General features: G+C 40.6%; 1 protein-coding gene across 1 annotated transcript in view; it reads right to left on the bottom strand.

The window, feature by feature from the left end:
• Window positions 1-22,289, bottom strand: part of LOC126334731 (uncharacterized) — a 144,358-nt gene extending 122,069 nt beyond the window's left edge. Inside the window, exon 1 of the mRNA XM_049997271.1 lies at window positions 22,093-22,289. Coding sequence (XP_049853228.1) covers window positions 22,093-22,121 — 29 coding nt within the window. The 5' untranslated portion in view covers window positions 22,122-22,289. The remainder of the gene's footprint in view (window positions 1-22,092) is intronic.
• Between the last annotated feature and the right edge of the window lie 2,620 nt (window positions 22,290-24,909).

The raw sequence follows: 24,909 nt of genomic DNA, 5'->3' as shown, positions 1-24,909 counted from the left end.
CGCCCCAATTCCACTGGAGAATGTCATCATCATGAGACTGGGAAGGCAGGCAACACTCAGTGGGGCAGTTTACGCCTCAGAGTCACCTGCTGCCACCGTCTTTTTGCCTGAGTAGTCCATATCCATTGTGTCTGAGGGTCTGGCGAAATCTATGTTCTCAGCGGACGCCAGAATCTCCACCACCTCCGCAGGTGCAGAGCTGGTAGGTAGTGGTGGTGTAGGTGCCAGCACAATTCCCTTGGTCTTGGGGATCTTCTGCTTTACATTTCTCTCACTGCTCCTTGGGTTTCCCTGGCTGGCAGATCTTCACTGATTCAGTCTCCAGGACTGAGGATGAACGTGAAGCCCTATGACCAGCTGCTTTTGGGCTCTTCAGTCACTGGCAAGTGTCATCTTTCCCACTAGCAGAAACCTGGGAAGGGAGTGACCCAAGGGACCCCTTCCTAGTGAGAGGAGCTGAAGAAGACTTACACTTCTCCAGCTCAGAAGTGGGGACTGTTATCCCTAATGGCTGGGGGCGGGGGGGGGGGGGGGGGAGGTGGATGTTCTCCTGAAGAAGATGGTGCCGGAGCAACAGGGAGGGAAGTGCCCCCACCATCAAGGGCACAGGTGTAGTGTTCTGGTTCTGAGAGGCGACAGGAATGCAAGGAACTGATGGGGCGACAACTGTTCTTGTAGCCGTGGCATAAGAGGTGGTCATAGCCACGAGTTGGATAATTCCTTGGCTATTTGTTTAACTGTCACAGCAACATCATAGTTAAATAATCTCTGGGGATTGTTATAAGGAAGTTTACAAGCAAGTTCACTCCTGATATACGCTGATAATGCATAATGTAAAGAATGTATAAAGATGATCCTGAATGGATCATCAAATGCCACATCTTCTTCACTGTTATCTTCTCTGGTAGATAGATGAGCTTGGTCAGACACGTTTTGATGCAGACAAAAAAGAAATATTTTGGTCATTTGCTAAAAATCACAATAATTCATTAGCCTACATTCATTTAACAAATAACAGTAATCAACTTATCCACTAGCAGTGCTACATCATTTTTACTTATCTCCACTGTGGGCACTTGCTCCGAATTCCAGAACTGTGTGGATACAAGGCAGTGATAACAGCCCTCGCTGCCTTTGGGAAACAGAGCACAAAGATTGATCAAGTGAACATGTCTAAAGCCTACAGAGAATCTGTTCCCCTAGAAACTGTTCTATATCCTTCTTGTATCTATGTGTTTTGACTGACAGAGAGGAAGGGAATGGGGGGGGGGGAGGAGGAATTTTTTTTAATCCAAGGCCACAAGTGTGCCATTCTAACAATGTATCTGTTCAGCTATGTCACTACTACGAAACAAATACCACTTTACTTACAGCATATTCATCTCATGTACTTTCTGAGGACAACATCTCCTGAATAAAGGATTACATCACTAATCAGTCCATTCTACAACTCTCAGCATTAACCCTGTGCCGTGCCCTTGTTAGATGCTTTCGGGAGTCGAAATTACTTATTTTATCACCTGCTGCTCTATCACTGTCTTTGAGGGAATAACACAATACAAAAGAAGATTCACAACACCCAATAAATGCCAGGTTAGAGCTAATGTGTTTCTGTGAATACATAGTACTTTTATATGGCCACATGGAATTTAAAAAAAAATATTCCTAGTACCTTTACGACTACTTAACTCTATTCAGTTTGTTATAAAGTTCATGACGGGCACAAAAAAGTTATATTTCCCCCTCTGTATTAATTCAAAGGAGAATGGTTGAATGGATGGATGTGTGTTCGCACTGTTAACAGAAATGCTGTCCTAAAGGAATGGGTATGTAGAGTGAGAAATCATGAGCTTGTTGAGGTCAAAAATCAGTGACACCTAGGGAAGGACAAACAATCTCTTGACGGGGAAATAAATAAATAAAAACAGTAGATTCCCCTACAATCAAGGCAGTCAAGGCCAATGAAAGTCCTTTACAACAAAGATGTAATAATCTAGGCCTTAGGTTTCTAAAAAACTGAGTGCTATTCTGATGTGGTATTTCATAAGTAGGATGACCACATAACCCTATACTTTAATTAAAATAAATTTGTGATTGATGTCTGAGTGCATCGAGTGGTAAGTGCCAGCTGCCAGCCAATCGCAATTCTTCCTCTGACACCACACATTCACCATACTGTAGGCAATGACACAGCCTTGTATAGTGTGACTGGCTGCACACTGACAACACTTTCCCCTGCCTCTGCAACACACCAATCATTAAGTTATTTTATTTCAAGTGTAATCATAGGAACAACAGATACCAGTTCACCCACAAAAGAGATAGCTTACAAAGTCCTACTTCAACTGATACGTGAGTATTGCTGCTCAGCCTGCAACCGTTAATAGGTACAACTGATGTGGAAATGGAGAAGATACAATGAAGAGCAGAGCACTTCATCACAATCTTGTTTGGTAAATGGAAAGTTGTATTTAGATGCCCATCCAATTCCTGTGGCAGACACTAAAGTATGCATATTCCTGAAGGAGTCAAGTAACATACTACTCTCTCCTCCAGCTATATCACATGAAAAGATCCATGAAAGATTCAAACTCATATGGCAGCTTAACAATAATTATACTTCAAGCATACAATTTGCAACTGGAACAAGAAAGGCAGGAAGTTACAGTGGATTACAAAGTATTCTCTTTCACATATTGTAAAGTGGGTTGCAGAGTACTTATTTACATGGGATAGATTACTGGAACAACCAAGGACAAGCAACATCAACAACACACACACAAATAAAAGCAATGCAAATCAATTAATCACCTGTTGTTGAACAGTGGCTATAAATAATCATGAAATGAGAAATGGCAAGACCATTGTCAAGATACGAGGTGTGACAATAAAGTAATGAGACTGATTTTCTTTGCAAGATGTGGCAACCCTGCAGGCTTGCAAAGGCACAATATCTTTGACCTTGGTCTATAAGCTGCTTCTAGTCCAAGTGGCACATCAACACAACTACTAAGTCGTGAGTTGTGCTGTAATAAGTTAAGATGTGTTTGTCTCTCTCGTCCTGGAAATGGAACCGCAATATATTGCGCAATGGTGTGCCATTTCTTTTCGCGTTAAATTGGGTGAAAATGTGACAACAACTTACAGTAAGCTTCAGAAGGCTTTTGGAGAGGAGGTTATGTAAAGAGCTCAAGTTTTTCGTTGGCATAAAATGTTTAGTGAGGGCAGAACAAATGTTGCAAATGAAGACCGCAGTGGATGACCATGCATGCTTGTGTGCGTCTTTGATTCCAAGGGAATTGTTCATAAAGAGTGGGTGCCTCCTGGACAAACAGTTAACCAATATTACTACAAATAAATTTTAGAAAGACTTCGTAAAAGAGTTCTTTGTGTCCATGCCAACATTCCTGATAATTGGATTCTGCATCACGATAATGCACCATCCCATACTGCTCTGTCAGTACAGTAATTTTTAACCTCAAAACAAATTTCAGTACTACCACAAGCATCTTATTCACCAGATATCACTCCGTGCGTCTTTTTTCTATTTCCAAGAGTCAAAATGGCGGTCAAGGGACACCATTTTCAAACAACACAAGATGTCCAAAAAGCTTTGACAAGGATCTTGGAGGATATTACAGAAGATGAGTTCCAGACATGTTACCATCAATGGCAGAAGCACTGGAAGGTGTGTGCAATCAGAGGGGAACTACTTTGAAGGAGACAACACTGAACTTGACTAAAATGGTAAGCAACAATTTTTTTTGCATTATTGTCGGACCTTGTATGTAGATTCCAAGTTTCTGGGAGAAAGGAGGGGGGGGGGGGGGAGCATAACCGTGGACATATCAGTTACTGGGATCTGGGAACACAAAAAGCAATGGGTCAGAATACAAAAAAGAAATGATACCCCAGTGAACACAATATTGTGTGCAAAACTGAATAACAAAAATCATCAAAAAAGCGTGATTCATTAACTATTCCAAGAAACACTAAGAAATGACAACATACAGGTTATTCCATAAGCTGTACCAACAAACAACATTGTGACTCTGGACTGTAAATGATCACGATTTTGTATATCGAATTGCCGGGCCCTCAACAAAAATTGTTGCAGAAGAAAATAACACTTTAAAAATGCAAAGAGTTCATAAAGTTAGCAAATTAATAAAGTTTATAAAGCAATGCAATTCCAGACCAAATAGTTGGGACAGTATTGTGAAAGTGCCAAGATTCTGAGGATAACACGTAGAACAAAACTCTGTCAGTAGTAACGGAGAAACTGGCTGGATTATTGAGAATATCACAAGGTTTTCATACAAAGATAGCCCAGTTTAGAACTGAAATGACAATAATGTTTTTATGAAAGCAACAAAGACCTGAACATGACAAATCAAAAGGTGTACTATGTTATCTAACCATAACTAAATTTAAGAACATAATGAGTGCACAGTTTTATGAATACCACGAATAAAGTATCAATGAGCTAATGAAAATTTCATGTGGCAGCACGGAATTGGTACTAAGGAAGTATTACCACAGTGGAACAATTCATGAATGCAAATCATACACTATATACCAAACTATAAAAATATGTAAGATGAATGAGACAGAAGACAAAAAATTAAAATGTGAATAATGATGAATTAATAATGTTAGCTCAGTATTTGCATTCTTCTTCTCCTTTTCTTCTTGAGGAATCGTGACAACAATGTGGTGTGCCTGCTATTTTTTACACATGCACACAACTTTTGCTCCACAGGTTGCAAACATGAAAGTACATCACTTGCATGTGGTTTTTAGTTGTGAGCATGTTTTGGCGCATGTTTATAAATATCAACAGTCTCCCATAAGTGATTCAAGCAGTGTACCTGCTTTTTTATGTGTGCATGAAATGTGACATTAGGTGATATTCATGATTGAATATGTGAATATTTATGGATCTGTGGCACTGGTGAGGCAACTGTTCACAGGCCTGTAGTAGTATTCAGTTCAGATGCAAGACTGTTCACAATGAAGTCAAAATAAACACCATATAGACTATGTATCACTATATGGGGTCAGAAGCCTATAGTGCCAGTAGACATTGCACAGGAAACTGCAAATCCCAAGATATTCATAAATATTACAAGCCTCTCATAATATTTGGACACAGAGATGTACATTTCAGTTAACTCTAACATTAATTTTAAACAGGTTTTCAGCTCCATATATAGTCAAGTGACTCATTTTGCATCAACTGATTGATTTACTGGGGGGTGGGGGTGGGAAGGGGTATGGAACTAAACAGAGAGGTCATCAGTCCCGCAATTCAACAATTATGTGCAGAAGATAGACACATCCACGAAAAGAGGGCGGATGCAGTCAAAGGGATCAAATTATAAAGGCGGAAGCTAAAAACATACACAGTAGAAGGCATAAAAGAGTAGGTCACATCTAAAAACTGGAGGAACACAAGGATAAAAGAGCAGTCTTTGCCACAGGGGTGTGGTCATGGGCCCTGAACCCAGAAAACATGGAAGAGAGGCCCCAACCACAAACACCCTGCTCCTGCTCCAGGAGGAAGGCAAAACCTTATAACTGAAAGTAAAAACTACTTTACTACTTTCAAAAAGGAAACTGAAGACCAGTTCAGCCATCCATAAATCATCCATTAATATTGAAGATAAGGAATTTGGAAGGCCATACTTAGTACGAAGGGCCAAAAGAAGGTGACATTTTACCAATACATTGGATACCATTATTCTGGCTCCACAACTACATAGTGGGGGGGGGGGGGGGGGAGGGGTAGCTCATTACACAAGAGAAAACAATGGGTACACCTAGTATGACCAATACATAGGTGGCATGACAGTGGACTCCTTCCAAGAGGAATGGACGGAAGAGAGCCACACTGCAGTAGACTCCTTGATCGTGCGGAGTTTATTCCTGACAGCAGTGCTGCGCCAGATATCATCCCAATTTTGGGCAAAGGGAGATTTGATGTGTATCCACATCTGCACCTGGGGGGTAAGTATATGCCTCTCTAGCCAAACAGTCTGCCAGTTCATTCCCTGGGATACCCACATGATGTGGGACCCAGAGGAAGACAATAGGGATTTTGCGGCACAGTGAAGGGCAGAGAGAAGGTCATGGATAGCAGAGACCAAAGGATGATGAGAATAGCATTGTTCTATGGCCTCCAAGCTACTCATTGAGTCAGCAAATATTAAAACACTGTGGAGGGAGTCCTGACAAACAAAATGGAGGACCCTGTTAACGGCTAGCACCTCTGCTGTGAACACACTACATGATACTGGCAGTAAATGATGTTCCGTGCCAGTAGGAGGGGTTAAAATGTATCCTGCCTTATCTATTGTTTTAGAACCATGAGTGTAGAAGATCACAGCATCTGGAAACTCTTCAAGGAAAGAACGTACAAGATGCCAGAATATCATAGGAGTGACAGAGACCTTAAGACCCTGGAATAGGTCAGTCTTAATCCATAGCCGATGTATATATGATGAGATACAAGAAATTATTCAGAGAGTTAAAGGAGATAAAAATTTTATACAGTGATGGGGGACTGGAAACTAATACTAGGAAGAGGAAGAGAAAGAAAAGTAATGGGTGAATACGGACTGGTGGAAAGGAATGAAAAAGGATGCCACCTGGTAGAATTCTGCACAGAGGTGCATAATTTAAATATAGCTAACACTTAGTTCAAGTATCATGAAGAAAGGCAGCCTTCAAGGTCCGGGCAATCGCAGAGAGTGGGCTTATTGGTAGTTGGGAGCTCCAATGTTAGGTGCGTAATGGGGCCCCTTAGGGATATGGCGGCTAAGGAGGGGAAGAAATCCAGTGTGCACTCTGTGTGCATTCCGGGAGGAGTCATTCCTGATGTGGAAAGGGTCCTTCTGGATGGCATGAAGAGCACAGGGTGAAGCCAGCTGCAGGTGGTGGCACATGTCGGCACTAATGACGTGTGTCGCTTTGGATCTGAGGAAATTCTCTCTGGATTCCAGGCAGAGCTCACCATCTGCAGCATCGTCGACATAACCAACTGCGGACCTTTGGTGCAGAGCCGGGTGGAGGGTCTGAATCAGAGGCTCAGACGGTTTTGCGACCGTGTTGGCTGCAGATTCCTTGACTTGCGCCATAGGGTGGTGGGGTTTCGGGTTCCGCTGAATAGATCAGGAGTTCACTACACTCATCTGGCGGCTACACGGGTAGCGGAGGCTGTGTGGCGTGGACTGGGCGGTTTTTTAGGTTAGGAGGCCTCGGGAAAGTACGGGGTGGGCTGCAATCTCAAAGGGTGCATGGTAAATACAGGATGTGCTTGGATCAAGGAACAGTCGGAACTGTAGTTGTAAATTGTTGTAGTTGTGCTGGGAAAGTCCCTGAGCTTCAAGTGCTAACAGAAAGCACAGAAGCTGAAATCATCATAGGTACAGAAAGCTGGCTAAAGCCTGAAATAAGTTCTGCAGAAATTTTTACGAAGTCTCAGATGGTGTTCAGGAAAGATAGATTAAGCAGAATTGGTGGTGGAGTGTTTGTGTCTGTCAGTAGTGGTTTATCTTGTAGTGAAGTAGAAGTAGATACTCCGTGCGGATTGGTGTGGGTGGAGGTTATACTTAACACCCAAACTAAGTAAATAATTGGCTCCTTCTACCGACCCCCAGACTCCGATGATATAGTTGCGGAACAGTTCAGAGAAAATTTGAGTCTCGTAACAAATAAATACCCCACTCATACGGTTATAGTTGGTGGGGACTTCAACCTTCACTCGATATGTTGGCAAAAATACTTGTTCATAACCGGTGGTAGGCAGAAAACATCTTCCGAGATTGTCCTAAATGCTTTCTCCGGAAATTATTTCGAGCAGTTAGTCCACGAAGCCACGCGAATTGTAAATGGTTGCGAAAACATACTTGACCTCTTAGCCACAAACAATCCAGAGCTGCTAGAGAGCATCATGACTGATACAGGGATTAGTGATCACTAGGTCGTTGTAGCTAGGCTCAATACCATTTCTTCCAAATCCACCAGAAACAAACGCAAAATAATTTTATTTAAAAAAGCAGATAAAGTGTCACTAGAAGCCTTCCTAAGAGACAATCTCCATTCTTTCCGAACTGACTATGCAAATGTACTGACCACATCTGATGATACCAAATCACCAATAGCTACATATAAAACTACAAAAATTGGAATCGGTCAATTCCCTTGACTTTTATAGGTCAACCGCAACTATTGGTACGAAATAACACAACACCTACATCTACAAAAAACAAAACCACAACATCTCAAAAACTCATAAGCCAAAGATCCCTATGTAAATTAAAACCCATTCAATACACAATAAATACACAGAACATTACAACTCGAGAAAAGTAGACCCAATAAAAAAAATTACTCACCACCAACACAACAAGACAACATCTACAAACACCAGCAACTCATAACTCTGTGCCATAATGACGTCACACGCAACACCCTTACGTCATGGTCAAAGCAGACAGGTGGAATCGGACACTTCCATTGACCCATTGAATGGAATAGACAGTGTCTTGAAAGAAGGATATATATGTACAGCAACAAAAGCAAAATGAGGATAATGGGATGTAGTCAGGTTTATCCAAATTGCTGAGGGAATCAGATTAACAAATGAGACACTTAAAGTAGTAGACAAGTTATGCTATTTGGGCAGCAAAATAACTGATGATGGTCGAAGTAGAGAGGATACAAAATGTAGACTGGCAATGGCAACAAAAGCGTTTCTGAAGAAGAGAAATTTGTTAACATCAAATATAGATTTAAGTGTCAGGAAGTCTTTTTATGAAAGTGTATGAAGTGTAACCATGTATGGAAGAGAAACATGGATGATAAACAATTTAGACAAGAAGAGAATAGAAGCTTTTGAAATGTGATGCTACAGAAGAGTGCTGAAGATTAGATGGGTAGATCACGCAACTAATGAGGAGGTACTGAATAGAATTGGAGAGAAGAGGAATTTGTGTGCACAACCTGACTAGAAGAAGGGATTGGTTGTTAGGACATCTCCTGAGACCTCAAGGGATCACCAGTGTAGAACTGGAGGGAAGTGTAGGGGGTAAAAATCATAGAGGGAGATTAAGAGATGGATACATTAAGCAGATTCAGAAGGATGTTGGTTGCAGCAGTTACTCAGAGATGAAGAGGCTTGTGCAGGATAGAGTAGCATGGAGAGCTGCATCAAACCAGTATCTGGAATGAAGACCACAACATCAACAAACATTTTACAGCTCCTAGCAAGTTACTGAAAATGTGTGTTCCTGAAAAATGGACATCTTTTTGGACTACATCCAATAGGGCCTATTGATTTTACAAACTGAGTACTGGTTTGAAAAAGCGATATATATCTTAATGATAAATTTAAGCTGTGCGGAGTGACCACGCAGTTAGAGGCACCATGTCACTAATTGTGTGGCCCCTCCCGCCAGAGGTTCAAGTCCTCCCTCGAGCATGGGTGTGTGTGTTGTTTTTAGCATAAGTTAGACTAAGCTAGTTTAGGTAGTGTGTAAGTCTATGAACCAATGACCTCAGCAGTTTGGTTCCTTAGGAATTCGCACACATTTGAACATTTGGTAAATTTAATTAAGGAATAAATATACTGGGATGCATTAGTTAATATCCCTAATTCCCTACATAGGCCTCTGCATCATGTTCTTGTGTTCACACCACAGATAATTATTATTATACATTTTTGCACCTGAAAAATTTCTGCTTGGCTTGATGAATTGCCCCAAAAGTAACCCCATATGACATTAGAGAATGAAAGTAAGCATAGTACAACAATCTTCTTTATTTTTATATCCTCTATATCTGACAACATTCATACTGCAAACAGAGATTCCTTTAGGGACTCCAGTAGTTCTGTGGTGTGCTTCCAATTGAATTATCAAATGGTGAACTGTTTATGAGGAATATGGATTCCTTATTGTGCTATCTGTCAGACAGCAGCAAACAGTTAATAGTCTGTGGTGACCTCAGCTGTAGATTTTCTACGTGTTTCTGATAGGAAAAATGATCTGGAAGGCTTATTTGGATCCTACAGTTTGATTTCAGTAATTAACTTTCCAATATGGGTAGATAAAGGCTGTAGAATTCTAACTGATAATGTTTTCTTGAGCTAAAATCAAAGCGAGAAAGTAGATTAATAGTGTGCCACTACAACAGGGGCAAACAATATTAAAACTGTGGAGAAAAAAAGTTTGGAACAGAAAAATATGCTCATGTTTCATAAATAAACTTGTATGCAACCTCCAACATGTGACCAGATGAGAGGAAACACTTATGCCAACCAAAACCGCGAAGAACTGTAAGTAATCACTTACTTACATTTAAAAAAAAAGATGTGAACTGTTTCTTAATCTACAAATAACACATATTAAAATGAAACTGCATTATTCCACATCCCACTGAAGACACCTTAAAGTAAAAGAAATGCGAAACACACCTGGGAGAAATAAAATATGGTGCAGCAAGAAAAGAGAGTTTTTATTTACAAAACAAATATTCCTGCACTTGCTGCAGAGGATGGCCATTCAAACAAACTTGTCAAGGAAATAACTGTTTACCCAGTAACAAATGCTCTCTCTGATCATGATGCACAATTAGTTAAGAAAAGCGTGGATATTCCTCAGTGGAAATCAGTAAGAGAAATTAATGACTGCAAGACAAATGTCTTTAAGAACGGTTTACAGTAGATGACCTGGGATGAAATTTATAATGAACCAAACACTAACGTAATCTATTCCATGATAAATTCATACCATTATTTGAAAATAGCCTTCTCAATAAGCTAATCACAAAGGACACTAAACAGCCATATAAAAAAACTATGGATAACCAGAGCGATTAAAGTACCTAGTGAAAGGAAATGGGAAATGTATCTTTTGTTGGCAAGAACAAGTAGAGATCCTGTGGTACTTGCACACAACAAAAACTACTCAAAATTACTATGAAAGGTTATCAAAAACTTAAGGAAAATGCACACAAGGTCGGAAATCAGTAGTTTTGACAACAGACGTCAAGCTATATGGAATGTAATGAAATGACCAACAGGACAATCAGCTACAGAACAACATAACCTAACTACTGAACTGAATGGAAGAGCTACAAATGATGAGTCACAGGTAGAAAATAAGAGAAAAATCACAACAGTATGTCGAAAATGTAATTCTCATTAAATTCAATCATATGAATGTGTCACGCATTTATAAGGTCACTCTCTAGATTTTACAAGCATCAAATAATAAAACAGAGTCAGTTTGTACTTTCTGTCATCTATCTTAACTGTGTAAACCAGAGTATCACCAATTTCTCTTTCTGAAATTAAAAATATTATACATTCTCTCAAAAATACAACCTCAGCTGTTCTTGATGGTGTTTTCAATAAAATACCAAAGATTTGTTCCCATATAATACACCCAGTCTTATCCAAAATACGGTGGTTCATGATGTGGGTTCCTGTAGTCATGTCCTAGTTCATGAACCACGGGCAACGTATGAGTGGCCAAGTAAGTGGTCCTAACAATCGGGATAGCACTTACTTTGGAAGAAGGCTGGGCATCTCGGACATATTCTGAGTCGTGGTCACCTTTGTGCTCATACGGCAAAGACTACCAAATCCACCGGTTAGTCCCTCAACCGTTAGGGGTAAAACCCAATGGGACTCGGGGCAAGTAAGGCTAGCAACCTGGTTCCCTGGTACTTTAAATATGATGCTGGCAACAATCAGAGCAAAATGCCTCGGAACCTTGGAGGTGACGGAGTCCCACCTCTAACTGACAAACCAGGGACTCCTAAGATACGACTTGGCAAACAAATGGTAATGAGATGGGGAGCTATTAATATCAATGGGGGCTGCTCAGGGAAGAAGGTAGAGCAGGCAGAGGCTGCAAGTAAGATGGGGCTGGACGTTTTAGCTGTTAGTGACATTCAGTTAAGGGGTGAGAAAGAAGAGGAAGTGGGAGAATAGAAGGTCTACCTGTCAGGAGTCAAAGCAGGAATAGCACAATGGGGTGTAGGGCTTTACATCAGGAAAGAATTGGAACCCAGTGTAGTTGCAATAAGGTATGTAAACGAACAACTGATGTGGATAGGTTTGACAGTGTCTAGCAAGAAAATTAGGATTGTGTCAGTATATTCGCATTGTGAAGGGACAGATCAAGATAAGATGGATAGTTTTTATGAGGCACTCAGTGATGTAGTTGTTAGAGTAAAGGACAAGGACAGTGTTCTGCTCATGGGGGATTTTAATGCCAGGATTGTAAATCGAACATAAGGGTATGAAAAGGTTATGGGTAAATTTGGAGAGGATATGGAGGCCAACAGGAACGGGAAACAACTCCTGGATTTCTGTGCCAGTATGGGCTTAATAATCACAAACTCCTTTTTTAAGCATAAGATCATTCATCGGTATACTTGGAAAGGCAGGGGCACCAGATCTGTCATTGACTATATAATAAAAGATCAGGAATTCAGGAAGGCTGTGAGGGACACACATGTATTCAGGGGATTCTTTGATGACACTGATCATTATTTAATCTGGAGTGAAATTGGAATTGTGAGACCGAAAGTGCAGGAGGTCAGGTCCATATGTACGAGAATAAGAGTGGAGAAACTTCAGGATAAGGAAATTAGGCACAAGTATGTGACAGCGATCTCAGAAAGGTACCAGTTAGTTGACTGTAGTCAATTACAGTCATTGGAAAAGGAATGGACAACGAACAGGGACACAGTACTAGAAGTGGCTAAATAATGTCTTGGAACAGTAGTGTGTAAAAGTAGGATGAAGCAAACAGCTTGATGGAATGACACAGTCAAGGAAGCTTGTAAAAGGAAAAAGAAGGCATATCAAAAATGGCTACATACTAGAGCTCAGGTAGACAGAGAAAGTTGTGTTGAAGAAAGAAACAAAGCCAAACAGATAATTGCAGCATCCAAGAAGAAATCTTGGGAAGACTTTGGAAACAGGTTGGAGACTATGGGTCAAGCTGCTGGGAAACCATTCTGGAGTGTAATTAGCAGTCTTCGAAAGGGAGGTAAGAAGGAAATGACAAGTATTTTGGACAGGTCAGGAAAACTGCTGGTGAATCCTGTAGATGCCTTGGGCAGATGGAGGGAATATTTTGAAGAGTTGCTCAATGCAGGTGAAAATACAATCAGTACTGTTTCAGATTTCGAGGTAGAATGGGATAGGAAGGATGATGGAAATAGGATCACATTTGAGGAAGTGGAGAAAATGGCCAATAGATTTCAGTGCAATAAAGCAGCTGGGGTGGATGAAATTAAGTCAGAATTCATCAAATACAGTGGAATGGCAGGTCTTAAATGGCTACACAGGATAATTGAAATGGCCTGGGAGTCGGGACAGGTTCCATCAGACTGGACAAAAGCAGTAATCACACCAATCTTTAAACATGGAAACAGAAAAGATTGTAACAACTACAGAGGTATCTCTTTAATCAGCGTGGTGGATAAAATCTTCTCAGGTATTGTTGAAAGGAAAGTGCGAGTATTAGTTGAGGACCAATTGGATGAAAATCAGTGTGGGTTTAGGCCTCTTAGAGGTTGTCAGGACCAGATCTTTAGTTTACGGCAAATAACGGAGAAGTGTTATGAGTGGGACAGGGAACTGTATCTATGCTTTATAGATCTAGAAAAGGCATATGACCAGTTCCTAGGAGGAAGTTATTGTCGGTTCTACGAGATTATGGAATAGGAGGCAAACTTTTGCAAGCAATTAAAGGTCTTTACATGGATAGTCAGGCAGCAGTTAGAGTTGACAGTAAATTGAGTTCATGGTTCAGAGTAGTTTCAGGGGTAAGACAAGGCTGCAACCTGTCTCCACTATTGTTCATATTATTTATGTATCATTTGTTGAAAACAATAGACTAGCTGGGTGAGATTAAGATATGTGAACACAAAATAAGCAGTCTTGCATATGCGGATGACTTAGTTGTGATGGCAGATTTGATTTAAAGTTTGCAAAGTAATATTTCAGAGCTAGATCAGAAATGTAAGGACTATGGTATGAAGATTAGCATCTTCAAAACGAAAGTAATGTCAATGGGAAAGAAATATAAACGGATTGAGTCCCAAATAGGAGGAACAAAGATAGAACAGGTGGACGGTTTCAAGTACTTAGGATGCATATTCTCACAGGATGGCAACATAGTGAAAGAACTGGAAGCAAGGTGTAGCAAAGCCAATGCAGTGAGCGCTCAGCTACGATATACTCTCTTCTGCAAGAAGGAAGTCAGTACCAAGACTAAGTTATCTGTGCACCGTTCAATCTTTCAACCTACTTTGTTGTATGGGAGCGAAAGCTGGGTGGATTCAGGTAATCTTATCAACAAGGTTGAGGTTACGGATATGAAAGTAGCTAGGATGAATGCAGGTACTAGCAGATGGGAACAATGGCAGGAGGGTGTCCACAATGAGGAAATCAAAGAAAAACTGGGAAGGAACTCTATAGATGCAGCAGTCAGGGCAAACAGGCTCAGATGGTGGGATCATGTTACACGCATGGGAGAAGCAAGGTTACCGAAGAGACTCATGGGTTCAGCAGTAGAGGGTAGGAGGAGTCGGGGCAGACCAAGAAGAAGGTACCTGGATTCGGTTAAGAATGATTTTGAAGTAATAGGTTTAACATCAGAAGAGGCACCAATGTTAGCACTGAATAGGGGAACATGGGGGAATTTTATAAGGGGGCTATGCTCCAGACTGAACACTGAAAGGCATAATCACTCTTAAATGATGATGATGATGATCCAAAATACGTAATGCATTACTAACTCAAGGCATTTTTCCAGAGAGACAGAAATATGCTGTTATTAAACTCCTCTTTCAGGAAGGTGATAAGAGAGATGTCAATAACTTCCAACCTGTTTTAGTGCTGATACAAATTTCCAAAATTTTTGAGAAGGTGGTGTATTCTAGAATAGTATCTTACCCTACGAACAAATATTATCTACAACAAACAACAAATCAGGTTTCAGAAGGGTTGCTCTACTGAGAATACCATTTACATGTTCACTCACTAGATTTTACAAGCATCAAATAATAAAACCGTGTCAGTTGGTACTTTCTATCACCTATCTAAGGAATTTGACTTTGTGAATCATAGTAATCTCCTAAAAAAATTGAAGTTTTATGGGATTGTTGATATAGACAACCATTAGATAAAGTCATATCTAGCCAAAAGAATGCAGAAATTTGTATCTAATAATTCAACCAATATAGGCCTAGTTCATGGACATAATTCGACTGGGGACAGATCACGTATGAGGTTCCCCAAGGCTTAATCTCAGGTCCTCTATTGTTCCTAATACACATAAACAATCTTCTGTCAAGTATACAATAAGCAGAATTAGTTCCTTTTGAAGATGACACTGGTATTGACCAAGCATAGGCCTACATACAGAAACAGATGAAATGGCAAACAAAATTCATAAAAGGTACAAGACAAATTGATTATGATTAAATTTTGACAAGATTAAGTTCATGCAGTTCAGTATTTTTCATGGAACTCCAGAAGCTATCAAAATAAATTTCTCAGACAAGGAAATACAAGAAGTAGAACGTGTTGAGTTTGTCAGGTTATAGGCAGATCACAATCTCAACTGGAAAACTCCCTGAGTAGAATTAATGAAGCACTTTGGCTTGGCTATCTGTGCAGAATTCATTATTAAACAATAAGAGCTTTTTTAAAAACAGTTTATTCTGCATATTTCCATTCACAGATGAGTTGTGTAATCCTTTTTTGGGAAAAATTCAAGTTACGGGGATATCTCAATGAAAATAATTATATTTTGATTAAATAATATAGTTGACAGAGCACTGAAAGACCTGAGTCGAAACAAGGCCCCAGGAGTAGACAATATTCCATCAGAACTGCTGACAGTCTTGGGAGAGCCAGTCCTGACAAATCTCTGTCATCTGGTGAGCAAGATGTATGAGACAGGCGAAATGCCCCCAGACTTCAAGAAGAATATAATAATTCCAATCCCAAAAAAAGTAGGTGTTGACAGATGTGAAAATTAATGAACTATCAGTTTAATAAGTCACGGCTTCAAAATACTAACGCGAATTCTTTACAGAAGAATGAAAAAACTGGTAGAAGCATATCTCAGGGAAGATCAGTTTGAAATATTGGAACACGTGAGGCAATACTGACCCTACGACTTATCTTAGAAGACAGATTAAGGAAAGGCAATCCTATGTTTCTAGCATTTGCAGACTTAGAGAAAGCTTTTGACAATGTTGACTGGAATACTCTCTTTCTAATTCTGAAGGTGGCAGGGATAAAACACAGGGAGTGAAAGGCTATTTACAATTTGTACAGGAACCAGATGGCAGTTATAAGAGTCGAGGAACATGGAAGGGAAACAGTGGTTGGAAAGGGAGTGAGACAGGGTTGTAGCCTATCCTCAATGTTATTCAATCTGTATACTGAGCAAGCAGTAAAGGAAATGAAAGAAAAATTCGGAGTAGGAATTAAAATCCATGGAGAAGAAATAAAAACTTTGAGGTTTAGAAGGGAGAACCAATAGAGGTACTCAGGGTACCCTCCGCAACACACCGTCAGGTGGCTTGCGGAGTATGGATATGGATGTAGATGTAGAGGTTCACCAATGACATTGTAATTCTGCCAGAGACAGCAAAGGGCTTGGAAGAGCAATCGAATGGAATGGACAGTGTCTTGAAAGGAGGATATAAGATAAACATCAACAAAAGCCAAATGAGGATAATGGAATGTAGTTGAATTAAGTCAGGTGATGCTGACTAGAAGAAGGGATCGGTTGGTAGGACATGTTCTAAGGCATCAAGGGATCACCAATTTAGTATTGGAGGATAGCATGGAGGGGTAAAAATCGTAGAGGGAGACCAAGAGATGAATACTAGATTCAGAAGGATGTAGTTTGCAGTGGGTACTAGGAGGTGAAGAAACTTGCACAGGATAGAGTAGCATGGAGAGCTGCATCAAACCAGTCTCAGGACTGAAGACCAAAACAACAATATAGCTGCATGGAAAGTACAGGTTGATAATTATGAATTATTTTGGAACAAAGAAAAAGAGGGAAGGAGAGGGAAAGACGAAAGGATGTTGGTTTTAAGGGAGAGGGTAAGGAGTCATTCCAATCCCGGGAGCAGAAAGACTTACCTTAGGGGGAAAAAAGTACCGGTATACACTCACGGGCGCGCGCGCGCGCGCACACACACACACACACACACAAGCAAACATTTGTAAAGGCAAAGAGTTTGGGCACCGATGTCAGTCGAGGCGGAAGTACAGAGGCAAAGATGTTGTTGAAAGACAGGTGAGGTATGAGGGGCGGCAACTTGAAATTAACGGAGGTTGAGGCCTGGCGGATAATGAGAAAAGAGGATATACTGAAGGGCAAGTTCCCATCTACGGAGTTCAGACAGGTTGGTGTTAGTGGGAAGTACGAGATAACCCGGATGGTGTAACACTGTGCAAAGATGTGCTGGCCGTGCACCAAGGCATGTTCAGCCACAGGGTGATCCTCATTACCAACAATTACTGTCTGCCTGTGCCCACTCATGCGAATGGACAGTTTGTTGCTGGACATTCCCACATAGAAAGCTTCACAGTGTAGGCAGGTCAGTTGGTAAATCATGTGGGTACTTTCACACGTAGCTCTGCCTTTGATCGTGTACACCTTCTGGGTTACAGGGCTGGAGTAGGTGGTGGTGAGAGGGTGCATGGGACAGGTTTTACACCGGGGGTGGTTACAAGGGTAGGAGCCAGAGGGTAGGGAAGGTGGTTTGGGGATTTCATAGGGATGAACTAAGAGGTTACGAAGGTTAGGTGGACGGCGGAAAGACACTCTTGGTGGAGTGGGGAGGATTTCATGAAGGATAGATCTCATTTCAAGGCAGGATTTGAGGAAGTCATATCCCTGCTGGAGAGCCACATTCAGAGTCTTATCCAGTCCCGGAAAGTATCCTGTCACAAGTGGGGCACTTTTGTGGTTCTTCTGGGTTTGAAGGGACGAGGAAGTGGCTCTGGTTATTTGCTTCTGTACCAGGTCGGGAAGGTAGTTGTGGGATGCGAAACCTGTTTTCAGGTTGTTGGTGTAATGGTTCAGGGATTCCGGACAGGAGCAGATTCGTTTGCCATGAAAACCTAGGCTGTAGGGAAGGGACCGTTTGATGTGGAATGAGTGGCAGCTGTTATAATGGAGGTACTGTTGCTTGTTGGTGGGTTTGATGTGGACGGACGTGTGAAGCTGGCCATTGGAAAGATGGAGGTCAACGTCAATGAAAGTGGCATGGGATTTGGAGTAGGACCAGGTGAATCTAATGGAACCAAAGGAGTTGAGGTTGGAGAGGAAATTCTGGAGTTCTTTTTCACTGTGAGTCCAGATCATGAAGATGTCATCAATAAATCTGTACCAAACTTTGAGTTAGCAGGCCTGGGTAACCAAGAAGGCTTCCTCTAAGCAACCCATGAATAGGTTGTATATGGGAAACATTCCACGTGGGAAAAATATATCTAAAAACAAAGATGATGTGACTTACCAAACAAAAGCGCTGGCAGGTCGATAGACACACAAACAAATGCAAACACACACACAAAATTCAAGCTTTCGCAACCAACGGTTGCTTCTTCAGGAAAGAGGGAAGGAGAGGGAAAGACGAAAGGATGTGGATTTTAAGGGAGAGGGTAAGGAGTCATTCCAATCCCAGGAGCGGAAAGACTTACCTTAGGGGGCACATACAATAGAAAGAAACATTTCACATGGGAAAAATATATTAAAAACAAAGATTCCAAGACTTACCAAGCGGGAAAGCGCCGGTAGATAGGCACAATAAAAAAACACACAAACGAAATTTCGGGCTTTCGCAACCGGCGGTTGCTTCATCAGGAAAGAGGGAAGGAGAAGGAAAGATGAAAGGACGTGGGTTTAAAGGGAGAGGGTAAGGAGTCATTCCCATCCCGGGAGCGGAAAGACTTACCTTAGGGGGAAAAAAGGATAGGTATATACTCGCGCACGCGCACACACACACACACACACACATCCATACATACATATACAGACACAAGCAGACATATTGTGCCTAGCTACCGGCACTTTCCCGCTTGGTAAGTCTTGGAATCTTTGTTTTTAATATGGGTCAAGGAAATATGTAAGTTTTTGGAGTCTTCTGGCAGAAGGGCGAAGGGAAAGTAAGAGGGATGACGGAAAAGGACTGACGAGGGTTAGGAAATGGGAAAAGTTTGGAAGTCACCCGGAACCCCAAGGGCAGGGGAGACATTGGATGGGATGAGAAGGAAAGGCTGATTGTTGGGGTCTGCAGGTGGATGAGATTTGAAAACCTGAGAGCATAAAGATAGGGTAATAAGCAAGACAGAGATTACTCATAAAACCTCATGCAAGAGACAATAAAGTGGAAAGCTAAGTGCATTATATGCTGTAGACAGGTGACATGAGGGACAGAGAAAAACAGACAGTTCATAAAATAAAAGATACAGAAAACTAAAAGGGAGTGAAGAAAGGAGTAGTTACTGAGGAGAAACAGTGAGACTGAAGAAATTAATGTAAATTAAGGCCAGGTGGGTGGCAAGAACCAAGGACGTGGTGTAATGCCTGTATCCACTTGCAAAGTTCTGAGAACATGGAGTCTGAAGGAAGAATAAAAATGATATTTGGGTTAAAACAGGCACCAAGGTCACAACTCTCAACAGAATATTGTGTGATGCCAGTATACACTCTCTAGCCGATAACTTGGTGGTAGTCATACCAATGTAAAAGACCAACTGACGTGTACATAACAGCTGGCACATGACGTGTCATTTCACAGGTGGCAATCTCTTTGACAGTATGTATACATTTTGCGAGTTGCAAGTCTGGTATATGTAGTGGTAGGAGGGGCATAGGGCAAGTCTTACAATGGTGATGATCACAGGAGTTGGAGCTATAGGATACAGAAACAGGTGCAGAAGGAGCGTAGTGCCTGACCAGAATTTGTAGAGGTAGATGGGGTAGGGCAACACTGCAAAGCTGTTCCAAGTGCGGTGGTGGGCAAAATGTCAGATGGAATGGGCCTCATTTCTGGGCATGATTTTAAGAAGGAACAGTCTTGTTGAAGTACTGTTTAATACATTCAAGACTAAGATAATACTGACTGATAAGAGGGTACTCCTAAGATGTTTCTTTGGAGGCATCAGCAGTATTAGGATCGGATGTGATAGCCAGGAAATCTGCTTCTGAACTAGGCTGATAGGATGGGCCTAATTACACCCAGTGAAGGCTGAGGTGAGAATTGTGCGTGTGTTGCTGTAAAGGGTCTGTAGCAGAACATATATGTTTGCCTCAAATGCCAGGACTGTATGGAAGGGAATATTTGACATGGAAAGAATGACAACTGTTAGAATTTAAGTACTGTTGTTTGTTAGCAGGTTCAATGTGAACAGAAGTTGATACAGGAAGGAGTCATCTTAATTTTCATAGCCATGCCCCTTATCTCTTTGTATGTCTGCCTCTCAGAGATAAAGTACCGGTAGTTGTTGGTAAGTATAGAGCTGATTAAGGTAAGCAGGAAGGACATCATAGGTCGAGGTAATGTTCAGCAGCAGATAGACCATGTACATGCGAGATGATGCTATAGGAGGAGATGACATCAATGGTGACAAGAAAGCTGTCCGATGGGGGTGGGATGGTCAAAGATTTCAGACTCTAGGAAATGGTTGGTGTCTTTAATATAGAAGGAAGTCTTTGGATTATAGGTTGCAGGTGTTGATCAAGTAAGGCAGAGATAGGCTTGGTGGGTGTTTCGAAGCCAGAAACTATGGGACAGCCAAGGTGACTTCTTAGGCAGAAGGTAAAAGTGTGAGGGTGCGTGGTTTCTGTTGTGTATGAAGTTCTGTGGACTGAGGCGTTAGAACTTGTCATGTCACTGTTTTGTACTCAAATTAAATGTTCATCTGTGACACCTTTCCACATGCCAAAAAACACTCTTCATGGAATGCAACTAATGTAATATAATATAAGCTATACTCCATAAAATTCTTTCAAAATAGGCTTCCTTGTTACACATAAATTTATTAAGATATTAACATTTTTTTTCACAAATGCTTTTCTGGCTACTGCCAGTCTGCATTTTACATAATCTCTACTTTAGCAAGTGTCAGTTATTTTTCCATCCATACAACAAAACTCGTCTACAACTTATATGTTACGCACATATTGGTCAATAGATAATAAAGAGTTTCAGAAGTCATTTTGATAATGACAGTCATTTCACTAAGAAAGTTCATTTGGAATAAGAATTTTTTTATCTATCGACAACAGGAAACGTATGCAAAATGACCATTACAAACAGAAGCCTTCATGTATTTCACATGGTCTTTACTTCATATAAATAAATACTGCCCTAAGCACAAAAGCATTACTATTCCTACAATCTTACTTCACCTTAGCTGAACTTCGAATTATATTGTTTTTACTTCGGTGTATGACACGACTATCCTACGTAAAAATAGTTATTAGCTTATAAAATAATGAAAAGCCCGATGTTTTCAGTAACCAACAGTTTTTTCGCAAAAGGTTAGAATAAATTTGATTTTTTTTTTTTTTTGTAGAATACATTGGCAAATAGTAAGGTAATTACAAATGATTTATTAGCTGAGACGCGCAATGATGAGAAAACATCGAGAAATGTGGCCTTCCCGACAATCAAGGAAATCACGGCCAGTGCTTTAAAGTTTCGACACAGTTTCTCTAGGACGACACCAGTCTCTTAGGCATTTTCATATCTTGTTTAGTAACTTTCTTCTATGTAATATGGCAAGGCCAATAATACCCGGACAAGTATCTGACATCTGTTGTCTTCTAAGGTATTTAATTAAAGGACAGTAATATACTGACATTAAATTATTCATGCTAGAAACCTTCCAAAAAGGAAGCTGATCAAATGTTAGTGACGCAATTTCTCGCTAACACTAGTCTTGTGTCGCAGAGATGTTTTGAAGAATCTCGGCTTCTCTTTATACAATCTTCAAAAACAAGTGTTCAATATGACAACAAATATACTCACGAGAGAATCTTGTTACACCCAAGCGACATCACGGAGGCGTCTCCTCCTAATTTCTGCTCTCACAGGTTGTTGTCACACGACAAAACACTAAACACACACAACATAATTCATACAAATAAACAACATAATTTTGTTGACAGTGCTGGTACATCTACTTTCTAATTGCAACTGTATCGATTTACTTAACATCTTTGACACAAATGGCCACACATCGATATCTACGTTGTATTGAACACATGTTGCACCATCGATTGTGCCAATGTGCTCATTACCTAATCTACATTTTTTAATGACGAGAACACAGTGTGAGAAGACGGCTTAGTAAACTGATGCAGTTCTAGCAAACTGTACCAGTAAAATGTAACATGTTGGTAAAGAGGAGTGTGTTATATACAGGAAACGTGTAATACTATTAACTGCGTGATGTTTTTCAAAAGCAAAACAAGTGTTTTGTTTCCCAATGTTCAACCCGTTACCGTTCCAGCGGTCATAAAACCTTCATCACGGCGTTCCTGTTCCCAAAACATACTGACAAGTACTGTGGATGGCTGAAAGCAGTTCCAAGGAAATATTCGTTGCCTTCGGAGATGTATGTAGTCCGTATCTACACCATACGTACTCTGCGAACCACAGTGAAGTGCGTAGCACAGAGTATGGGTCCCACACACTTGAGCAGTAGCCTAAAATGGGCCACACGAGTGATTTGTAAGCAATCTCCTTTCTAGACTGATTGCATTTCACCAGCATTCTACCAGGGGTCTGCAGCTGAACATGTTTTACCCAGGACTGATCCTACGTGATCATTCCATTTCGTATCTGTACAAAGTGTTACATCCAGGTACTTGTATAAGTTTGCTGATCCCAGCTATTACTTACTGACATTGCAGTCAAAGGATCTACGTCTTTTCGTTTTGTAAAGTGTACAATTTTACATTAGCGAACATTTTATGCAAGTTGCCAAATGACCATTTCGAAATCTTAAGATCTCACCGAATATTTATGCAGCTTCTTTCAGGCAGTACTTCGTCACAGACAACTGTACCATCTGCAACAAGTCTGAGATTACTATTAATATTGCCCGTATAGGTCCCAATATACTTCCCTGGCCCACAACAGAACTTACTTCTGCATCTCATGATGACTGTCCACCCGAGATAAACATGCTGCGTCCCCCCTGCCAAACAATCCTGAAACCAGTCAAAAATTTCGCTTCATACCCCACATGGTCGTATTTTAACAATAAGCATGGGTGTCATACGCTTTTTGGAAATCAAAAATGCTTCGCCTACCTTACAGCCTTGATCCAAAGTTTTCAATACGTCAAGTGAGAAAAGTGGGATTTGGGTTTCGCATGATCGATGTTTTCGGAATCCACGCTGTTCGAGATACTGCATTACGTTTGAGCTCAAAAATCAAAATATGTTCTAAGACTATGTAACATATCGATATCAAGAATATTGGACGGCAGGTTTGTAGGTCGCTTCTACTACCCTTCTTGTAAAGACATGTGACCTGCACTTTTTTCCAAATACTGGGCACTTTTTTCTTTTTTTTAAGAGTCTACGATAGATTATAGTCAGAAGAGGGACTATTCTGGCTGCAAATTCATTGTACAATTTGACATGGATTCCATCGGTTTCTGGATCTTTGTTCGGTCTTACCAATGTCACTTGCTTCTCAACACCACTGATATTAACAATTATTGCGCTCATCTTTTCAGTGGTGCAAACATTAAACAGGGGCTATTCTCATTTGTTTACCTTTGTAAAGGAACACTTGAAAACAGAGTTTAGCGTTTCAGCTTTTGCTTTGCCACCCTCGTTTTCAGTTCTTGTCTCATTGGCGAGTGACTGGACACACAACAACTATGTTCCACTATAGTTGTCATCGAAGACTTCATGCATCGCTTTCATGACAGCCAAAAGCGTTTCATTCATCGTCTTTCTATCAATAGTCCTATGTTTTGTTTTCTACTTATTATGCAGAAGCCTGTGTTTCTTTAGAACTTTATTTACGCCGACTGTATACCATGGAGGGTCCTTTCCATTATGAACTGTTCTACTGAATACATATCTATTCAGTGTATGATGCACTATTCTTTAACTCTTGAGCCATAGGTCCTCTACAAGCTCTTGCCCTGTGCTAAAAGTTTCAAGTTTGTCACTGAGATATGACACTACTGGTTTTTTTTATCTAGTTTACTGAACATATACATCTTCCTACATATTTCAATTGTCCTCTGTACTTCGTTAATCATTGTTGCTACTGTTGAATCATGCTCACTGATATCAATTCCGGTGTGACATCTTCAAAGAGATCAGGTCGTTTTGTTGCCATTGTATGTACCTCTTCTGGGTAGCTTTCAGGGAAGGCATTATTAATGTTTCACAATATGTCTTGACACACCCTCCCCTAAAAAAGTGTAATTTTTTCATTTAATTTTTGGATGATTAAAGTCATCACTGATGATTACAATATGACTGCGGAACTTACATTCAAGCGGACTGAGGTTTTTTCTAAAGTTTTCAGTTCTATCTGGAGGTGAGGCTAGTAGTCAACAGAAGGAGCCAGTTAGCATTTTATGCCCACCCCTGAGACTGAGTCTTGCTCATACAATCTCACATAGAGCTTCAGTTTCTTTCTAGGTGGATTTGCCCATACAATCTCACATACAGCTTCAATTTCTATCTAAGTGAATTTGAGTTTCTTGCCTTCTGTGACAAATATACCACCTCCATTTCCTATTAGCTTATGCTTTCCACATATACTTAAATTTTTCCGAAAAATCTCACTGCTCTCGCTTTTAGGTTTCAGCTA

Source organism: Schistocerca gregaria, chromosome 2, assembly GCF_023897955.1.
Source record: "Schistocerca gregaria isolate iqSchGreg1 chromosome 2, iqSchGreg1.2, whole genome shotgun sequence".
In the NCBI taxonomy this organism is placed as follows: Eukaryota; Metazoa; Arthropoda; class Insecta; order Orthoptera; family Acrididae; genus Schistocerca; species Schistocerca gregaria.
The sequence above is the reverse complement of the archived record's forward strand: the minus strand, read 5'-3'. Positions and strand labels throughout refer to the sequence as shown.